The sequence below is a fragment of the Ranitomeya imitator genome, chromosome 3, assembly GCF_032444005.1.
Source record: "Ranitomeya imitator isolate aRanImi1 chromosome 3, aRanImi1.pri, whole genome shotgun sequence".
In the NCBI taxonomy this organism is placed as follows: Eukaryota; Metazoa; Chordata; class Amphibia; order Anura; family Dendrobatidae; genus Ranitomeya; species Ranitomeya imitator.
In genome coordinates this window covers 61518835-61538000 of record NC_091284.1, presented here as the reverse complement: position 1 = coordinate 61538000, position 19166 = coordinate 61518835, and the positions used below count along the sequence as shown (strand labels likewise).

General features: G+C 40.2%; 1 protein-coding gene across 1 annotated transcript in view; it reads right to left on the bottom strand.

Moving 5' to 3' along the window:
• Window positions 1-7424, bottom strand: part of SAMSN1 (SAM domain, SH3 domain and nuclear localization signals 1) — a 59536-nt gene extending 52112 nt beyond the window's left edge. Inside the window, exons 1-2 of the mRNA XM_069759731.1 lie at window positions 7353-7424; window positions 5416-5547 (exon numbers count right to left, since the gene is read on the bottom strand). Of these exons, the coding sequence (XP_069615832.1) occupies window positions 5416-5547; window positions 7353-7376 (156 nt within the window). The 5' untranslated portion in view covers window positions 7377-7424. The remainder of the gene's footprint in view (window positions 1-5415; window positions 5548-7352) is intronic.
• Between the last annotated feature and the right edge of the window lie 11742 nt (window positions 7425-19166).

The following is a 19166-nucleotide window of genomic DNA, read 5'->3' as shown; positions in this document are numbered from 1 at the left end:
CTAGAAGGTCTAAAAAGTATTTCCTTTACAGTACAAAAGTAATATACATTCTGTAATTGTTCAGTACCAGAAGACCGAGCAAAGAGAATTAGGTTGCAAAATGTGATACTTGCATATTTTGAGTTACAGTATATCTTTATATTTTTTACATTTACTAGTATTCTAGTATTTACTGGTTTTCTAAGTTCTTTAGTTTTCATTGACTATACGATAATGTAGATAAATATACATACATATACTGTATGGAAAAATATGGCACATATCAATTCCAAACAATACTGGATTAAAGTCATTTCCCATCAGTAATAGTTGTGCTTGGACGGTTTATAAGTACAAGGACGTGGCAATATAAATGTCATCTATGACACATCGTACATTTTCTGTTCTGATGTAAACACATTTCAAGATTACAGGCATTTGATCCAAAAGTACTGATGAAATGTAACAAGAACGGTAATGACCTGACGCCCGCAGATTGATTGAGGCGTCTTCTTGCTCACATGATTTAATGGACAATATAGCAGTATTTCCAACTGACTGATGGACATTAAAAGGCCGCCGTGACAATAGTGCCAATTCTTGGACATTAATGGCCCCTGAGTTGCATTTCAACTTATTTTTTCAACCTCTTGGGCATTAGAAAGTATTCTCCAGTGACCATACCACACATAGGATGACTTCCATACCTCATAGAAATAAGACCCCTTTCAGATGCTGCTTGACGCCAACATCTCTCTAACTTCCCAGGACAGGAGACATGGTGTCCTCATTCCATGTTCTTGACTTAAGGAGATCACATACCTGTAAGGACCTCGCCGCTCATTAAAATGAGGAGCAAACTGATATGGCAGGCCAACTCTGTCTCTCGAGGGGCCCAGTAGCACCTGTATGGTTTGCTTTAATGTCGTTTGGAGGAACCCTTACTGATTTTGAGGATCGGGCTCTGAAATGAGCCATCAAAATGAAATGATGGCCACACAAACATCGTCTATGGGACTACGAGAAAGGGCCCAATCTCTGAGACAATGACCACAGTGGTGAGGTGCGTTAGTGGTCACCATTCTATCGCGATGTGGCATCTCACAGCCCCATTTTCAGAATCGGTGAGGACCATCGCGATCAGATTCCCATCAGTCAAGTATCCTTTGGATAGGTATAACTTCGAATGTTAGACCTAATCCTGGAAATCCAACTTGATCCTTGGCAACTAGATTTTGCAAGTTGTATTCCTTCTGCTGTTTCATTCTGCATTTAAGTCAATGGGAAATAAGTAAATGAAGACTGGTCTGCGCACTGGGTTTTAGATAATCTCAGTTGTAGTTGATTACATATTTTACATAAATTTGCATCTGAACATTTTCCGCTCAGACAGACCTAATTGATTATTGATTTGTTGTGTGCTTATAATAAAGTGCCGAGAAGTAATAAAGATTTCTTTATTTTCCATTTCATTACTCACTCTTTCTTACATGAAAAGACAGTTTATCTCCCATGTTCATATTGCTTCCGACTTTACAGTAGCTCATTAAAAATCCTACTGAAAAAAAAGAAAACCGAGCTCAGTAAAAACTAATTGCCCCTATCCAATGCCGGGGTGTAATTACCGGAGAGTTTGTTCATTAGTTCCAAGCTTCCAAGAGTTTGTTTCATTTTTATGACTGTTTATATTTCGTGGCTGTTCTTCCAGACGGCAGCGGTAATAATCACAGAAGGAAGACTTTCCTCCATGCTTATGTAGTGTAAGGTATGTACAGATTATACGTATGATGTCTACATCTACTGAACAGCTTTAATCTCCTTCCCAGACAATACTGCAGACTGCACACGAGGACAGGAAAGCATTAGTAAGCTTTCTATTCAATAATAAGGGGTCATCATCACAAAAATGGTTCCAGAAAAAAAAATCTTGTAATTTCTAGGGGACATACAATTTGCTTAGCTTTATGTTTTACATCGTGTTGTCAAACGTTTTTCCGAAACTTAACTGTGGAGGCTCTTTCTGCCTTGAACGCAGCAGGAAGTCACAGCACTGAGCAACCAATCAGCAGAATAATTACTTACAGCCAATTAACTTCATGCATATCAAACTAATCCTTTGTTTAAAGTGGACCTGTCCCCAGATTTCTCAATACAAACTGCATGTTTTATTAAAGAGCTCTCGTAGACATGATCAGTCTGGTGTAATTTCTTTTAAAATCAACACATCAGAATGTCTTTATAATACTTTGTGAAAGTGTAAACTCAATCTCTGCCCACCCAGCCTGATTGACAGCTCCTCAGTGCCCTCCTCCCTGCTGCTGCTGAAATCTCACACTGCTCAGTATAAGCTGCAGCTGTCAATCAGGCTGGGTGGGTGGAAACTGAATACACTTGAACCCATGAGCTCTACCACACTTTAGATCAGGGGTGGGAAACCTCAGACCCACAGGCCATTTACGGCCCTTGATTACCTTTTATGACCTTTTATCAGGCCCCCCAGGAAGATTCCTGGGACTGCAGTGCTTGAGCTGGCAGCTGTGTTTTGCCAGCCACCGACTCTTTAATTTCTTCTGGCTTTGTGAGAACGTACATGCAGTGTTCACAGAGTAAAGCAGAAGCATGTACAATGTAAAAATTATGTCCTGACACCAGTGCCAGCGTCAGGGCGTACTTTGTGGGGGGAGTTAGAGCATGATATGTATGGCCCTCAAAGGCCCTTTGCAGAAAGAATGGTTTCCCACCAGAATAATACTATCATTCTGAAATTAATTTTCAAATTAATTACAACAGCTTCATCACGTCTAAGACATTTATGGTATTTGTCAAATCTGGTGGCAAATCTGTTTTAATCCAGTGTAGGACTGGCCCACTAAAAGAGTAAAGGATCCTTTAGTGGAGCTAGCCACTGGCACAATAATGGGCCTCAAGGGTTCAGAAGAAGATAACCAAATCGGAGTTTGGAGCCAATCACTTGCCACAAGGGTTTATTTCCTATATGTAGATATAATCCGTTAGACTGTATTGACGATGGATTCTGTGTGTAAAATGATAACAGAAACATGTCACGCTGCAGCACTGCAGGTAAATGCAAACTCCGCTAGATGGCAGCAGAGTGGAAAGAGGGCTGAAAGACCTGCTCAGAGCAGACCAGCAGAATTGCAGCGAGGCTACCACCAGGTGGCAGCAGAAAAGTCAGACAAGCCGGGTCAATATCAGAGAGTAGTGTAGTACCAAGGGACATCCCAAACACAGTGTCAGAGCAGCGCCAAAGGTCAGTAACTGTCCGTAGCGGAAGTACCGGAGGGAAGAGGCAGAATCAGGTCAGAGCCAAAGCAGAGTCGAGAACCGGGGAATCCAAACACACAGGAACACACAGAGTCAGGGTAGGAAGAGAGGAATGAACAGACATGGGCAAAGAAGGCTGAACACAGCAGGACAAATCAGGGTCTCACCAGAGCCAGCTACACACGCTGTAGGCAGGAAATATAACTGGCACTGAATACAGGGAACAGCACAGATATATAGCAGACCTGACACGGGAACAAGGCTGTGAAAGTTAACCCCTGACATGACCAGACCGGGAAAAGAGAGAAAAGACCCAAAATCCGGTCTGGATCATGACAAAAAGCTTATGATGTACAGATCCAGGTCCAGATCCAGTCTACCATCAGTATGACCTGGGGAAGACTATGATACCCGGAAGGAAAGGTTTGGGCTGTAATCATTTAGGACTTACTATGTTTTATCTAAAATATAGTTAAAAGTATTAGACATTGGATATTTCATAGTGACATATCAGACCAGTGGATGTCTGGGTGCTAAAAACAATGGTGCCGAAATGCTAGGTTGAGAGTTGCTCTCCTCAGTTAGATGGAGATGCCTGGAGACCATCTCTTAGACTTTCTATGACCCCATCTTCAGCTATCGTCACTAATCCAAGGAAAATAGTGGTCTGCTTAGGGCTCCTGCCCCCTTATTTCAGCAATTGTTGGGGCTCTGAGGAGCCAGACCCCTGCTAATCAAAACTTCTGACATGTCACTACTATGACATGGCTAATGTCTCTTGAAAGTGCGGTTATACCTTAAAGAACACAGTAAATGTATATTTGAAGTCAGGGTCATAATTTGAAGCCGCTTATTAAAAAGGGCCCAGTGGTCCACTCATAAATTAGCTGCATGTACCATATTCTCTGAATCAGTTTTCATCTGATCTTTGTCTGATGCCATCATAGAAGATGAGGCCACCATAGTGCGGATGCTGTGAGTTCCCTTCCAGATTATTACTTTTTTCACATATATCACAATTTTCACAATGGAAGTCACAAATTTAGACCTACCGATGATCAAATGTCTGCAGCAGCAGACACATCAATGTCACGGGGTTATTGGGTAGACTAAGGCTGGTTACCCGGGCCCCTGCGTTATCCCTCAGACTAGGGGAAACCCTGTCTGTCCCTCTCCCGGAATTTACACTGATGGTGTGCTTGTCTGGGCCGCCAGGCCTGGCCCTAACTCCTGTTTCAGCCCTATGCTGAAACCTCCACCTGCCACCCAGTGAAGAGACCACACACCAATCCCCCACAGAAAGCACAGACAGAGAAAACTAAAAACGCACCACGCCGAAAGCACACAGGAAAATACGATAATGTGCACAGCGCAAAACAAATACAAATATAGGAAGGAGAAATATAACAACGGATCATACACCACCAGATACGATATTAATACTCCAAGACCTCCACTCCAGACCGGAAACACTAGGCACGAGGCACAAGCTATAATCGGCGACGCCCAAAGTCCAGCAAGACTATTTAAAGGCCATGGGCGTAACCCAACCTCCAACTAAATTAACCCCGAGAAACCTGGATAAAGTCTAGCCGGCGCCACTGAGCATATAGTGGACGTAAATGGAATTACCGCTGTCTGTCGGACGCCCTAGTGTGAATAGCATCCGACATGACAGTCATTACCTAAGAGCTGCCTTTGGTGGAGATAGACGATATCAAAGCCGACATATACTGTATCTCCTCGCCTTTCCTGAAACAACGTTTGTCTGAGCCACCAAAATGCATTGACTGCACCGGCTGGCAAGTTCCATGTGTTTAATGTTTACAGCACTGACATCTTCTACTCAACCATGCCCCTTTTTGACGTTCCTCCCCCATGACTGTTCCCAGCCACATTCATGACCTGTTTAGCCGCCCACAAAGAGCGATTAGATGCCGGGCCTCTGTCTCACAAGAGAGAATACTAGCAACAGGCAAGACAGGAACGTTTCTGGAAATGCTGTTTTCGGAGAGGGTCAGGTGTCATTCGAGAGAAGCCCGGACACCTCAATCTTTACTCTTTTCCAGGAGCCTCATGGCTGTTCCTGGAGAATTGTCCAGTGAGATATGTGCCAATGACATTTAGTTGTATAAACAATGTACAGCTCACCATGGAGTATGATCTCTCATGCGCTATGTTCCTTGTGAAGGTACAAGGTGGCGTGCTCGCCCTGTTCTCATGGTTCCTGGTTGTTTCTTGTATATTCTCTACCGGCTCATACAGACTGTCCATGGACCCCTCCTGAAAAAATCAAGTCACAAACATTAATGGTGTTCCCCCATGAATAATTTTCACCTACAAGTCCTCAAAGGCTGTTATTATAGTTTTTTTAGCAAACAAATACTAATTAATTATTGTTGCTTCGATGTGTCTCTCTTGTTGCTACTGGACAGAATCAGTCTCCTTCTCTCTATGTAATAATATAGGTCCTTATATGTCTGTTGTCTGCTCTGTAGTGAACATAAGATCATTGTACAAAGAGTAGACAGTGTGGAGAGAGACTGAACACGAGCGTCCACCAACACTCGTTAGATAGGCGCACACGTTGCTATACATCTTAAACACCAGGTGGCGCAATACTATGTTAGCTAGGCCACATTCACACGGTCAGTATTTGGTCAGTATTTTACATCAGTATTTGTAAGCCAAAACCAGGAGAGGAACAGAAGAAAAGTATAATAGAAACATATGCACCACTTTTGTATTTATCACCCACTCCTGGATTTGGTTTACAGATACTGATGTAAAATCCTGACCAAATATTGAACATGTGAATGTGTCCTAAAGAATTTTTCACTAGGTCATTTTTTTTTTCAGCATGAAAATAATAAAAATAAAGAAACAATTTTTTGAATGTGTACAATTAATTTGCTTTTTTGCTAGCGCAAATACATAATTGATCATCGATGCATTGACATTGTGAAGGGAGGGTTAAGAGTTGCCCAGCAACACATTATTGGAGGACAATTCAAATTAACTAGTGCTGCTTTAACTAAAAAACAAAAAAGTCAATTTTCCTATGTTTTTGGGTGGAAATGTGTACACTGTAATATTAAAGTAGATCCGACACCACATTTCACACCCACAAACTGCATACGGTAACCAACAGATGTTTTAAACCTGACAAGGCTGGTGTACTTACTTTGAAAATCCTTTTCAGAAATGGCTGCATAATCCTGATATTATTAGAGCCTGAGAGGGCTGATAAAATGCTTATTTAAATATTGAAAACTTTCACAAAGGAGTTACACCGCCAATTGTATCAAAAATTTTCATAGTAAGTACATCAGGTACTTATCAAGTCTAAGAAATCTATTTAATAATGTGCACAGCCTATATTGTGAACTTTGGTGACAGATTCTCTTTAAATAAGGTTACTTTAAAGTCAGAAAGCAAGAATTCTGCGTGTCCTTAAAAATTGTGACCAGCAAGATTTCAGATAATGCAATAATAAATAAATCAAATAATGGGATTATATGTAATAAAAAATTATGTATATGCAAAATTGCACATATTATCATCGTAGGAGGGATATGAGACCACACAGCTTTCTCTGATTCCGCCACGTGTTCTATATGAAGGACTCATCTTTTACGCATAGAAGCAAAACCAACTTATAGCCTTGTATAGAAAAATCACAAATACATTGCATCCATTTTATAAAACACCATGATAGAAGAAAATAAAATCTACATTTGTGGATATGGAGCTAGTATATGTGCCATGTAAAGCAGATTTATCTGTCCAGTGACGCTTCCATACATTAGTCCCATTAGTTGTGAACATATTTCGGTATATTTATCAGTTTATTAAACAATACATATCGTGATCATTTAAGTACTGATAGAACCGAATTGTGATGAGAAACAGTTACAAATTCTGGATTAAATATTTGGATAAATATAGAAAAAGAGAATTTTGGCTGGGTCATAGAAACCTAATATTCCATATTTAGGAGCAGTAATTAGATGGGATGATTATTGTTAATCGTTATTTACTCGCGCGATACATCTTGGGGGTTATAGATATGTGAATGTGACACTTACGAGCGAGAAACAGAAGAGATTCATCCCGGTTTGTGGGTTAAGTTCGGTCCTGAAAAGTTGTATTCCTCAGGGTTCCGATGGAAGAATGCTGATCTGTGGTGTCCTCCCAGCTGTTTGTATATTTCTTCCTAGAGATTACAGCAAGATAAAATCCCTGCAGTAATCCACGGGACTCAGAGCCCATTATTAAATGAGACAGGCTGCCATTCCGCAAATAAAAGAGACAGCGTTCCCATCAAGACGATAATCGCTAGAGAGAAAAAGAGATGGAAAGTGCTCACAAATAATGTTATCGTCAGGTCAGCACGCACACAAACGAAATAATTAATTGTTACGGATTTTGCGGGTACAGATGCGATTCGCCAGAGGCTCTGGTTGTCAAATGTAGCACAATCTGTTACTTGTGATTTCACGGAAATGCTGCCTCAAATAATGAAGTAGCAATTTCAGAATTTTATCAAAATGTTTATAAAAATGTTAAAAAATATTCTTCCTCCAAATATTTCACGCAAAGAAAGGAATATAAATATAAAAAAGTAAATAAATAAAAAAAGGTAAAAAAAAAATGTAGTTTTTCTACAATTGGATTTTTGTTTTTATCCCTGAATCATAATGTTTCAGGAACATCAGAGCTGGATTTGCCCGATCACTTTGTGATACCACGATATACTGTCTGTGCTTTTACATGGGACTTCAAATTAAGATACTACGTAATGTTAATGGAATGAACACTGCCAAAGAAACATGAAAAAATCGTCTCTGCTACATCTGAATAACTTTTATCCATTGTTGCATAAGAATCATTTGACACAATTTATTTATTCGATTACCGTATATATGATACTACAGGTATATAATATTGATGCAGACGATAGATTTGATTAGTATTAGCTTTAAGTTAGCATTAATGCCCAAATTATTATTTTTCCTCTTTGTTTGTTTTTTTTTACAGCGTGAAATAAAATAAACATGGTGTCATCGAATGTTAATGCTCATTAGAAATTTCATGATTAATTTTATCCACCATCCAATTCAGTGATCATCCGGTAATACTCACCACCGCCGTGCAATCCTGAATGTGCTTTTGGCATTAGCCCCTGTTTGAGTGTTTAATTCCATAAGCCGCGACTCAGGAGGCTGCCCTGCAAATTCAGCTACAGCATCTCCGCAACACTGGGTTTTAAGCCCAGATGGAAATCGTGAGCAGATATTATTTCTGTTTGCTCAGTAGAACTGTGACCTTGTTAAGGACAACACCAATGACTGCAAGATGTGTTTAATTGCGGCACAGCTGGACATTCCCTCGGGCCCTTGGCAAAGTGATAGGGCGCCGTGTGGCAAGAACTAGTAAGAGAACTCTTGCTAAGCCCTTCATTTATAGACATCAGCTCACACAGTTTAGAAACTCCAGATTGAACTTGATAAATTAAAATTGACCCTGCAACCAGTGGCCTTGTCATCAGTATGTGCAGAAAGCAGGACTATAGGGTCTCCAGTGATTCAGTAATTACTCTTCTATCACATGACACCATTACATTTGTGCATCTGCAAATGGCTGGCTCAATTGAAGCCAGTGGGATTCACTGACATTAATCTAATCTGTACGACCTTGGGTTTGTTCCCCTTGAAACAAGACCCTAGTCCATACCCTTATCATCTCCCGCCTCGACTACTGTAACCTCCTGCTCTGTGGCCTCCCCTGTAACACTCTTGCACCCCTCCAATCTATTCTAAACTCTGCTGTCTGACTAATCCACCTGTCCCCCCGCTATTCCCCGGCCTCTCCGCTCTGTCAATCTCTTCACTGGCTCCCCATTACCCAGAGACTCCTATACAAAACCCTAACCATGACGTACAAAGCCATCCACAACCTGTCTCCTCCATACATCTGTGACCTCGTCTCCCATAACTTACCTACACGCAATCTCCGATCCTCCCAAGACCTCCTTCTCTACTCCCCTATTATCTCCTCTTCCCACAATCGTATACAAGATTTCTCTCGCACATCACCCCTACTCTGGAACCCTCTACCACAACACATCAGAACCTGGAGACCTAACTTTTCCGACAAGCCTACAACCTGCAGTAACCACAGCATCCACCAAACCGCTGCACGACCAGCTCTACCCTCACCTACTGTATTCTCACCCATCCCTTGTAGACTGTGAGCCCTCGCGGGCAGGGTCCTCTCTCCTCCTGTACCAGTTGTGACCTGTATTGACTAAGATTCATGTACTTTATTATGTATACCCCTCCTCACATGTAAAGCGCCATGGAATAAATGGCGCTATAATAATAATAATTGATAAAATTCTGACTCCCCGCTGCCAACTCTAGGGGGAGCTAATACCTTATAGATTGGTGTCACCCCTATCAAATGCAATGTTATCTGTATGAATCCCAATGCAGGGAGCTCACACAGTCCAAGCTGAACACCTGTGTAATTACCACTTTTATTTTAATTAACTCCCAAATTTTAAGAACAGGTAAAATGTACAGGTAACACTGTGCTCACAGTGTGCTGTGGCAAATTGTTTCACAGCTAAGCCACAACTCAAATCCCAACCAGTCCTTTTTGTTCACACAAACAAAAATGGTGAAGCCCCTTCATGTTCCCACAGTTTGATACCCCTTTTATGGTCCCTATGACGCCCTTCCACACATTAAGATGCCCTCACACTGCCCATCCACACATTATGATGCCCTTAGTGCCCTCCCAAAAAGCATGATGGCCACACTTCATGGTCCCTAAGTTCTCAGTGCCACAATACCATAAATATTGGTGCCCTATACTCCACTCTGCTGGTAAATTGAAAAATTATTACTCACTTCACTCCATCCCCACAGTGGGAGGAGCAGTTTGTGCTGTGTGTGGCTTATTATCATGTCTGCTGTGTGGAGTGTCCGATGGCTCAGGTAAACTGTGGAGTGGAGAGCTGATAGCTCCTTGCTCCACCATAATAATCAACAGTACCTGTGACCTAATGTGAAACATGCCATGGGATTCAAATTTTTAACAGCGCATTACCTGTTTGCATGAGGACCAGTCCATAACCAGTTACATGCCCTACCACACCCATAAAATAAATGTGATACACATTTTCCTGCCACCCCATGTAACGGCACAAATTACATAGTGATATAGTAAGTTTTATACAGGTACTGTATTCCACAAAGTTACAGAAGCTTCACAGACTACACAGCACACTGAAGTTGGTATTCCCATTTTTATGGCCCCCCAGCAAATACAAAGGTTTAATGCTCCTAACATAACTACAGAAGTAGTAATCCTTAATAACAGTACTTAATTAATATAGCCATGTAGAACATCATCCAGAATCAATAACAGTGCAAGAATATAACACCAGAATCATCATTGGTGCATGAATACAGCCCCAGACCCACCATTGTGACATAAATACTGCACTAGGACCATCATTAGTGCATGAATACAGCATCAAAACCACTATCAGTAGATGCATACATCACCAGAGCATCCTCAGTTCAAGAATACAACACCAGAACCATCAGCAGTACATGAATTCAGCACCAGAACCACCATCAGTAGATGAATACAACATCAAAATTATAAGTACATAAATACAGAACCAAAATCACCATTAGTAGATTAATGCAGCATTAGAACCACCACCAGTATATGACTAAAGCAACAGAACCATCACCAATTCATTAACTCGGCACCAGAACCAACATCAGAACATGAATACAGCACTAAAAGCAACATCAACACAGAATACAGAATTAGAAAAGCCATCACTACAGCAAAAAGCACCAGAACCAATATCAGTACATGAATACAGCACCATAATAACCATCAGTTCAAGACACCAGCACCAACATCAGTGCATTAATACAGCACCAGAACCATCATAAGTACTTTAATTCAGCACCAGAACCACTATCCCTACAGCATGAAATCATAATCATTATATAAATGCAGTACAAGAACATCATCAGTACATGAATACAGTACCAAAAGCAACTTACAGAATATGTAATCAAAGCATGCATCATAACAATAAATCGGCACCAGAGCCAATATCAGAACATGAATACAGAACCATAACAACCATCAGTACAGGATAACAGCACCAACACCAACGTTGGTACATTAATACAGCACCAGAACAATCAAAAGCACTTTAATGCAGAACCAGAACCATCATCCCTACATGAATACAGCACCAGAATCACAATCATTACATGAATGCAGTACAAGAACATCATCAGTACATGACAACATCACCAGAACCATAATCAGTATCTAAATATATCATCAAAACATCCACTAGTACATGGATAATGTACCAAAAGCAACTTCAGTACATGAATGCAGTACCATTATTAGTACGGTAATACAGCATCAAAACCACCATTAGTACATGAATACACCAACAGAACCATCATCAGTACATAAATGCAGCACCAGAACCATGATCAATACATAAGAACATCACCAGAAATATTGTCAGCACAGTATAACTAAACACTAGAGTACCACTAAAACCACAATCGGTACATTACTACAGCACTAGAACCACCACCATTATATAACATGAATACAGCACCATAATAACTATGAATACAAGACACCACCACCAACATTAGTACATTAATACAGCACCAGAATCATCATAAGTACTTTAATGCAGCACCAGAACCACCATCCCTACATGAATACAGCACAGAATCATAATCATCAAATGAATGCAGCTCAAGTACATCATCAGTACATGAATACAGTATCAAAATCAACTTCAGCACATTAATGCAGTACCAGAACCATCATCAGTATATGAATTCAGCTCCAGAACCAACATTTGTAAATTAATACAACCATCATCAGTGCATGGATATAGCACCAGAACCATCAGTACATGAATATAGCACTCCCAATAGAAACCTTACAATGGTAAGGAGATGCTGAGAGTTGTTGTTACTAGCCATCTTCAGACTGTGGACCATACAGGAACCACAGTACAGATTAGACACTGTCAGTATCACACACATTTAAAACCAGGGACCTCATAGGTGATGTCTTCTGATTGGAGTCATTCTCTTTCTTTTCTTGTCCATAAGGTCCAGATGCCATGAGACTTTTCACATTCACAGTTTTTCTTTGCAGACTTCTATCTTCTTCGGCATTCAGCAGCACATTCCAACATGGTGGCCATAAAAATGAGAGTGACCCACCTAAATAAAAATATCTGCTTAGGCGATGCTATATAATAATTCGTTTTTCCATCCACCAGGTAGTTGGAAAAACTAGCACCTATAACTGGCTCTGAGGCCAATAAAAAAGTGATAAGTAATCTGTCTACTGACAACCCTACACCAAGATATTCTGATCTGGAATATACTAACGCCTGTCAGTAACTTAGGCCATCAGCTGCCAAGGAAAGCAAGTGGAGCCCAGCAGTTTAATCATGGAGATGACAATCAGGTGACAGAAGGTCTCTAAACCCTTAGATGCCTCTGTTAGCATTCATTGTATCTCTTAAAATGGGTAATTTCAAGCTGCAAACTGCATACATTAGATCTTTAGAACTGATGAGGCTGGTGTATTTATTTAGAAAATGCATTTTAATAGAAATGTACAATCCTGATATTAAGATGAGCATTTGATGAGTTTGTAAGAATCGCAGGGACGCGGGATGCAGTGACGAGCAGGAGGCAGAGCAAGAGTTAAAGGGGTTTATTACAGGGGTTACTCCATTAAGGGAGAGAAAGGGTTAAGAGGAGAGTTAAACTAAATATTATGTCAGGGTAAGAACAAGTGGTTATGCAACAGGTAAACTTATCAGTCTGATGGGATCCGGCCTGTCGAAGCTTGAAATCCCACGGTGGCACCATAAGCGACGCGTGAAGTCTTTGGCCCGATCTTGAAGAAAGTTGATACACTGCCTCCTGACGGACATGGCGAATCCTGGGTCTCCGAGGTGAGGTCCTGGAATATAGGGAAGACGTCCGAGCTGGAAAGTCGTCTGTGGTACCGCCGGACTGGGAGTCAGTTCACAGGCAGAGGCGGGGATGACTCTACCCTGCTCTGGATGACTCAGCGGGTCTGACTCAGGCCGCGAGCCCGCGGCAGAAGGCGGAACAGTGCAGGAAGAATTCCCCGAGACTGGGGTAAGTGGGGACACAGTTATATGTTCCTCACAACCGGTCTGCAGCGGAGTGCTGCAGCGCAGGTCTGGCCTATTGCGTAGCTCCACAGAGAGTGAGTGAACCGTCTCCTAATGCGTGCTTTGTCTTCCCGCCAACTGACATGTCAGATCACAGATAAAGATTTTAGCATAGTCTTCTCATGTTATTAATATATGGACTCAGCATCTATATATTTACTAGATGGTGGCCCGATTCTAACGCATCGGGTATTCTAGAATATGCATGTGGCAGAAGGACCGTGACATCATGGCAGGTCCTTCTGCCACCGGAACCTGCAACGGAAGATGGCGGCCGGCGCGAGTGGCTACGGAGGGTGAGAATAGCAGGTTTTTTTTTTTAATATTATTTTTAACATTACATTTTTTACTATTGATGCCGCATAGGCAGCGTCAATAGTAAAAAGTTGGGGACACACAGGGTTAATAGCGGCGGTAACGGAGTGCGTTACCAGTGGCATAACGTGGTCCGTTACTGCCGGCATTAACCCTGTGTTAGCGGTGACCGGAGGGGAGTATGCGGGCGACAGGCATTGACTGCGGGGAGTAAGGAGCGGTCATTTTCTTCCGGACTGTGCCCGTCGCTGATTCGTCGCGGCAGCTATGACAGGCAGCTGGCGAGACCAATCAGCGAATGAATAACCGTGACAGACAGAAAGACAGACGGAAGTGACCCTTAGAAAATTATATAGTAGATTCTTACTGCTAGCACAAGTCACTTTATACTTTTATCTGATACACTTAAATTTTGTATAGTACCACTTTTTGGTATTTGTACAGTTTGTATATATGTGTTATATACCGTGTTTAATGTTTATTAGATCTGTATATTATGTACTGCTTGTACACTGTTCACTCCCTTTCGTCACTTATTGTTTATCATAGTAGGCTTATAATAGCTTTTAGTATTGTAACACTTTATAGTTACTGAGTCCAATAGTTGGCGCTGGACAGCTCAGCTCTGTCAGTTTATATGTCCGCTGGCTCTAGATTCTGTTACCCACACTTTATGTTTATAGAAAGGTATTCTACCTGGCTGTTCCTTGCGGCTGGGTGGTGGTTTCGTGTTGGATAAAGTCTTTTTTCACATTTTTTAGGCTGTTGTTGTGTTAGAGTGTACCTAGTCTCTATGACTTGGTGTCCAGTCATTTTTAGATTTGTGTATCCATTTTTGTACTATACAATAAAGATATTGTTTTGGATTATACTCAGTTTTTGGTCTTTTTGCACCAGTTTTTGTTGTTAGTTCATTCAGTGATGAGTTTTATGTCCTTCATGCTATTTTGGGAGTAATTTTGAGTGTTAAAATAATGTTCACAGTAAATACACCAGCATCATCAAGTCTAAGAGTACTATTTAATTATGTATGAAACTTGTATTAAGAAATCTGATGAGAGGTCAGCCTTAAGGGATTAAAAGGCCAGTATCAGAGTTGTCTGAATCCTAGTTTATATAATAGACTCTTAAGAACTCCTGTGCCTATGTTGTCACTGTGGAACACTAGTACGCAACTTCGCTGCATTGACCCAATTATTATGATATAATAGTACTTCATAGGGCTGCTAAGGGTTAAAATAATGCACATTTATTACAATCTATCTATCTTAGGAAGTGCTGTTCAGATTTTTTCTCTATATTTTACTATTAGAGGTGTGACAGCCTCTACCTATCTATTATCTATCTATCTATCTATCTATTCCTATCTATCTATCTAGCTATCTATATTTCAATCTATTATCTATCTGTTATCTATCTATTAGCTATCTATCTGTAGGTTTAGCCCAGAGTGACATGTTTTGTCCATAGTTGTAGGCTGGTGGCCCAAAAGTGGCATGTATGGTAGAGTAGGACCCATCAGAGGGAGATCACCTTGCTGTGGTTGATGGGCACGCATGAATTGGCCAATTTATGCGCTAAGAATCTTCATTTCATCTATTACTGTAAGTTTTTATGAAAAAAAAAATTTTTGAAAAATATTTTTGAGAAGTATAATTCATTGTCATGAAACTGCAGTGCAATACAGCGCAGCCTTCACCAGGGGGAGTTTAATAGGGACGCAAGACTGCACACACTGAGCAGCTGAACAGATGCCACCTAGTGGCAAGAGAGTAGTCAGAAAAAGCCGAGTCAGGGCACAAGATAACACGTCAGTACAAAAAGGATTAAAACAGAAAGGATAGTCAGGATGTAGCAAGAGATCAGTAAACCAGGGCGAGCAAAATACGGTACAATAGGGACAAATCAAGACAGAGTCAATAGCCAAGCCAGGAGATCAGAATCAGAGAATCAATAAGAACAGACAAACGCAGGGAAAGGGCAGACAGAGGGGGATAACAGACACAGGACAAGTCAGGGTTCACAGCAGGACAAACCAAGGGTTTCCAGAGTCAGGTTCACAAGCCAAAGACAGAACTATAACTGACACTGCCAGCAAGATTCCTAAGAGCTAAATAGCAAACCCGAACCCAGAATGAGGCAGAGCAAAGTTAACCCTTGATATGATCCGTCCAAAAAAGGGCAGACACTAATAAACCCTGGAACGGATCATGACATTCATATTGAATATTTGTCTGTGTTTTCACATGGCCTAGATTCATGTACATGTGCTGCTGTGTTCTTTTCTATCTATCTATCTATCTATCTATCTATCTATCTATCTATCTATCTATCTATTATCTTTCTCTATCTATTATCTATCTATCTATTATCTATCTCTATCTATTATCTATCTATCAATCTATTATCTATCTATCTATTATCTATCTGTTATCTATCTATTATCTATCTATCTATATTTCTATCTATTATCTATCTGTTATCTATCTATCTATCTGTTATCTATCTATCTATTAGCTATCTATTTATTATCTATCTATTATCTATCTATCTATCTATTATCTATCTCTATCTATTATCTATCTATCAATCTATTATCTATCTATCTATCTATCTGTTATCTATCTATCTATCTATCTATTATCTATCTCTATCTATTATCTATCTATTATCTATCTATCTATCTATCTATCTATCTATCTGTCTATCTATCTATCTATCTGTTATCTATCTATTATCTATCTATTATCTATCTATCTATCTATCTATCTGCTATCTATCTATTATCTATCTATCTATCTATTATCTATCTCTCTATCTGTTATCTATCTATCTATTATCTATATTTCTATAATCTACCTATCTAATATCTATTATCTATCTATTATCTATCTATCTATCTATCTATCATCTATCTCTATCTATGATCTATCTATCAATCTATTATCTATCTATCTATCTATCTGTTATCTATCTATCTATTATCTATCTCTATCTATTATCTATCTATTATCTATCTATCTATCTATCTATCTGTCTATCTATCTATCTATCTGTTATCTATCTATTATCTATCTATTATCTATCTATCTATCTATCTATCTATCTATCTATCTATCTATCTATCTATCTATCTATCTGCTATCTATCTATTATCTATCTATCTATCTATTATCTATCTCTCTATCTGTTATCTATCTATCTATTATCTATATTTCTATAATCTACCTATCTAATATCTATTATCTATCTATCATCTATCTATTACACTGGTCTACAAAAATTTTTTTTTTCTGGCATGGACTTTAAGAACAGTTTTAGACTAATTTGAGGGTGCTGAATTCAAATCTGATCTTATAATTTCTCTATCATATCACGTTTTTGCGCTATAGGTATATAGCCTATTTTCATGAATTCCATGATAAATATAGTAGTGTATGAATAGTGCCGTTTTATATGGTTCACTAAGGTAAATTTAGTTTTCATTTAGTCTCCCAATAAATGTGAGAATATCTTTGTTTTCTTTGAACATGCATAATTCTCATTTGCTATGATAACACCCTTGTTTTCTGTGCTACTGGGACAGTAGAGCTACAGCAGAGCATTGGGTGAAAACTGAATGGCCTCAGCGACAGAGTTTGGCATCTGGCGATAAGAATGTCATCCATGATCCTCTAGTGGATAGGGAGGACATTGTCTTTCCTCCCTTACACATAAAACTTGGATTGATGAAGCAGTTCGTCAAAGCTCTCAATCACAGTGGAGAATGCTTTAACTACAGTTAGGGCCAGAAATATTTGGACAGTGACACAATTTTCGCGAGTTGGGCTCTGCATGCCACCACATTGGATTTGAAATGAAACCTCTACAACAGAATTCAAGTGCAGATTGTAACGTTTAATTTGAAGGGTTGAACAAAAATATCTGATAGAAAATGTAGGAATTGTACACATTTCTTTACAAACACTCCACATTTTAGGAGGTCAAAAGTAATTGGACAAATAAACATAACCCAAACAAAATATTTTTATTTTCAATATTTCGTTGCAAATCCTTTGGAGGCAATCACTGCCTTAAGTCTGGAACCCATGGACATCACCAAACACTGGGTTTCCTCCTTCTTAATGCTTTGCCAGGCCTTTACAGCCGCAGCCTTCAGGTCTTGCTTGTTTGTGGGTCTTTCCGTCTTAAGTCTGGCTTTGAGCAAGTGAAATGCATGCTCAATTGGGTTTAGATCTGGAGATTGACTTGGCCATTGCAGAATGTTCCACTTTTTGGCACTCATGAACTCCTGGGTAGCTTTGGCTGTATGCTTGGGGTCATTGTCCATCTGTACTATGAAGCACCGTCCAATCAACTTTGCAGCATTTGGCTGAATCTGGGCTGAAAGTATATCCCGGTACACTTCAGAATTCATCCGGCTACTCTTGTCTGCTCTTATGTCATCAATAAACACAAGTGACCCAGTGCCATTGAAAGCCATGCATGCCCATGCCATCACGTTGCCTCCACCATGTTTTACAGAGGATGTGGTGTGCCTTGGATCATGTGCCGTTCCCTTTCTTCTCCAAACTTTTTTCTTCCCATCATTCTGGTACAGGTTGATCTTTGTCTCATCTGTCCATAGAATACTTTTCCAGAACTGAGCTGGCTTCTTGAGGTGTTTTTCTGCAAATTTAACTCTGGCCTGTCTATTTTTGGTATTGATGAATGGTTTGCATCTAGATGTGAACCCTTTGTATTTACTGTCATGGAGTCTTCTCTTTACTGTTGACTTAGAGACAGATACACCTACTTCACTGAGAGTGTTCTGGACTTCAGTTGATGTTGTGAACGGGTTCTTCTTCACCAAATTAAGTATGCGGCGATCATCCACCACTGTTGTCATCCGTGGACGCCCAGGCCTTTTTGAGTTCCCAAGCTCACCAGTCAATTCCTTTTTTCTCAGAATGTACCCAGCTGTTGATTTTGCTACTCCAAGCATGTCTGCTATATCTCTCTGATGGATTTTTTCTTTTTTTTCAGCCTCAGGATGTTCTGCTTCACCTCAATTGAGAGTTCCTTTGACCGCATGTTGTCTGCTCACAGCAACAGCTTCCAAATGCAAAACCACACACCTGGAATCCACCCCTGACCTTTTAACTACTTCATTGATTACAGGTTAACGAGGGAGACGCCTTCAGAGTTAATTGCAGCCCTTAGAGTCCATTGTCCAATTACTTTTGGTCCCTTGAAAAAGAGGACGCTATGCATTACAGAGCTATGATTCCTAAACCCTTTCTCCGATTTGGAT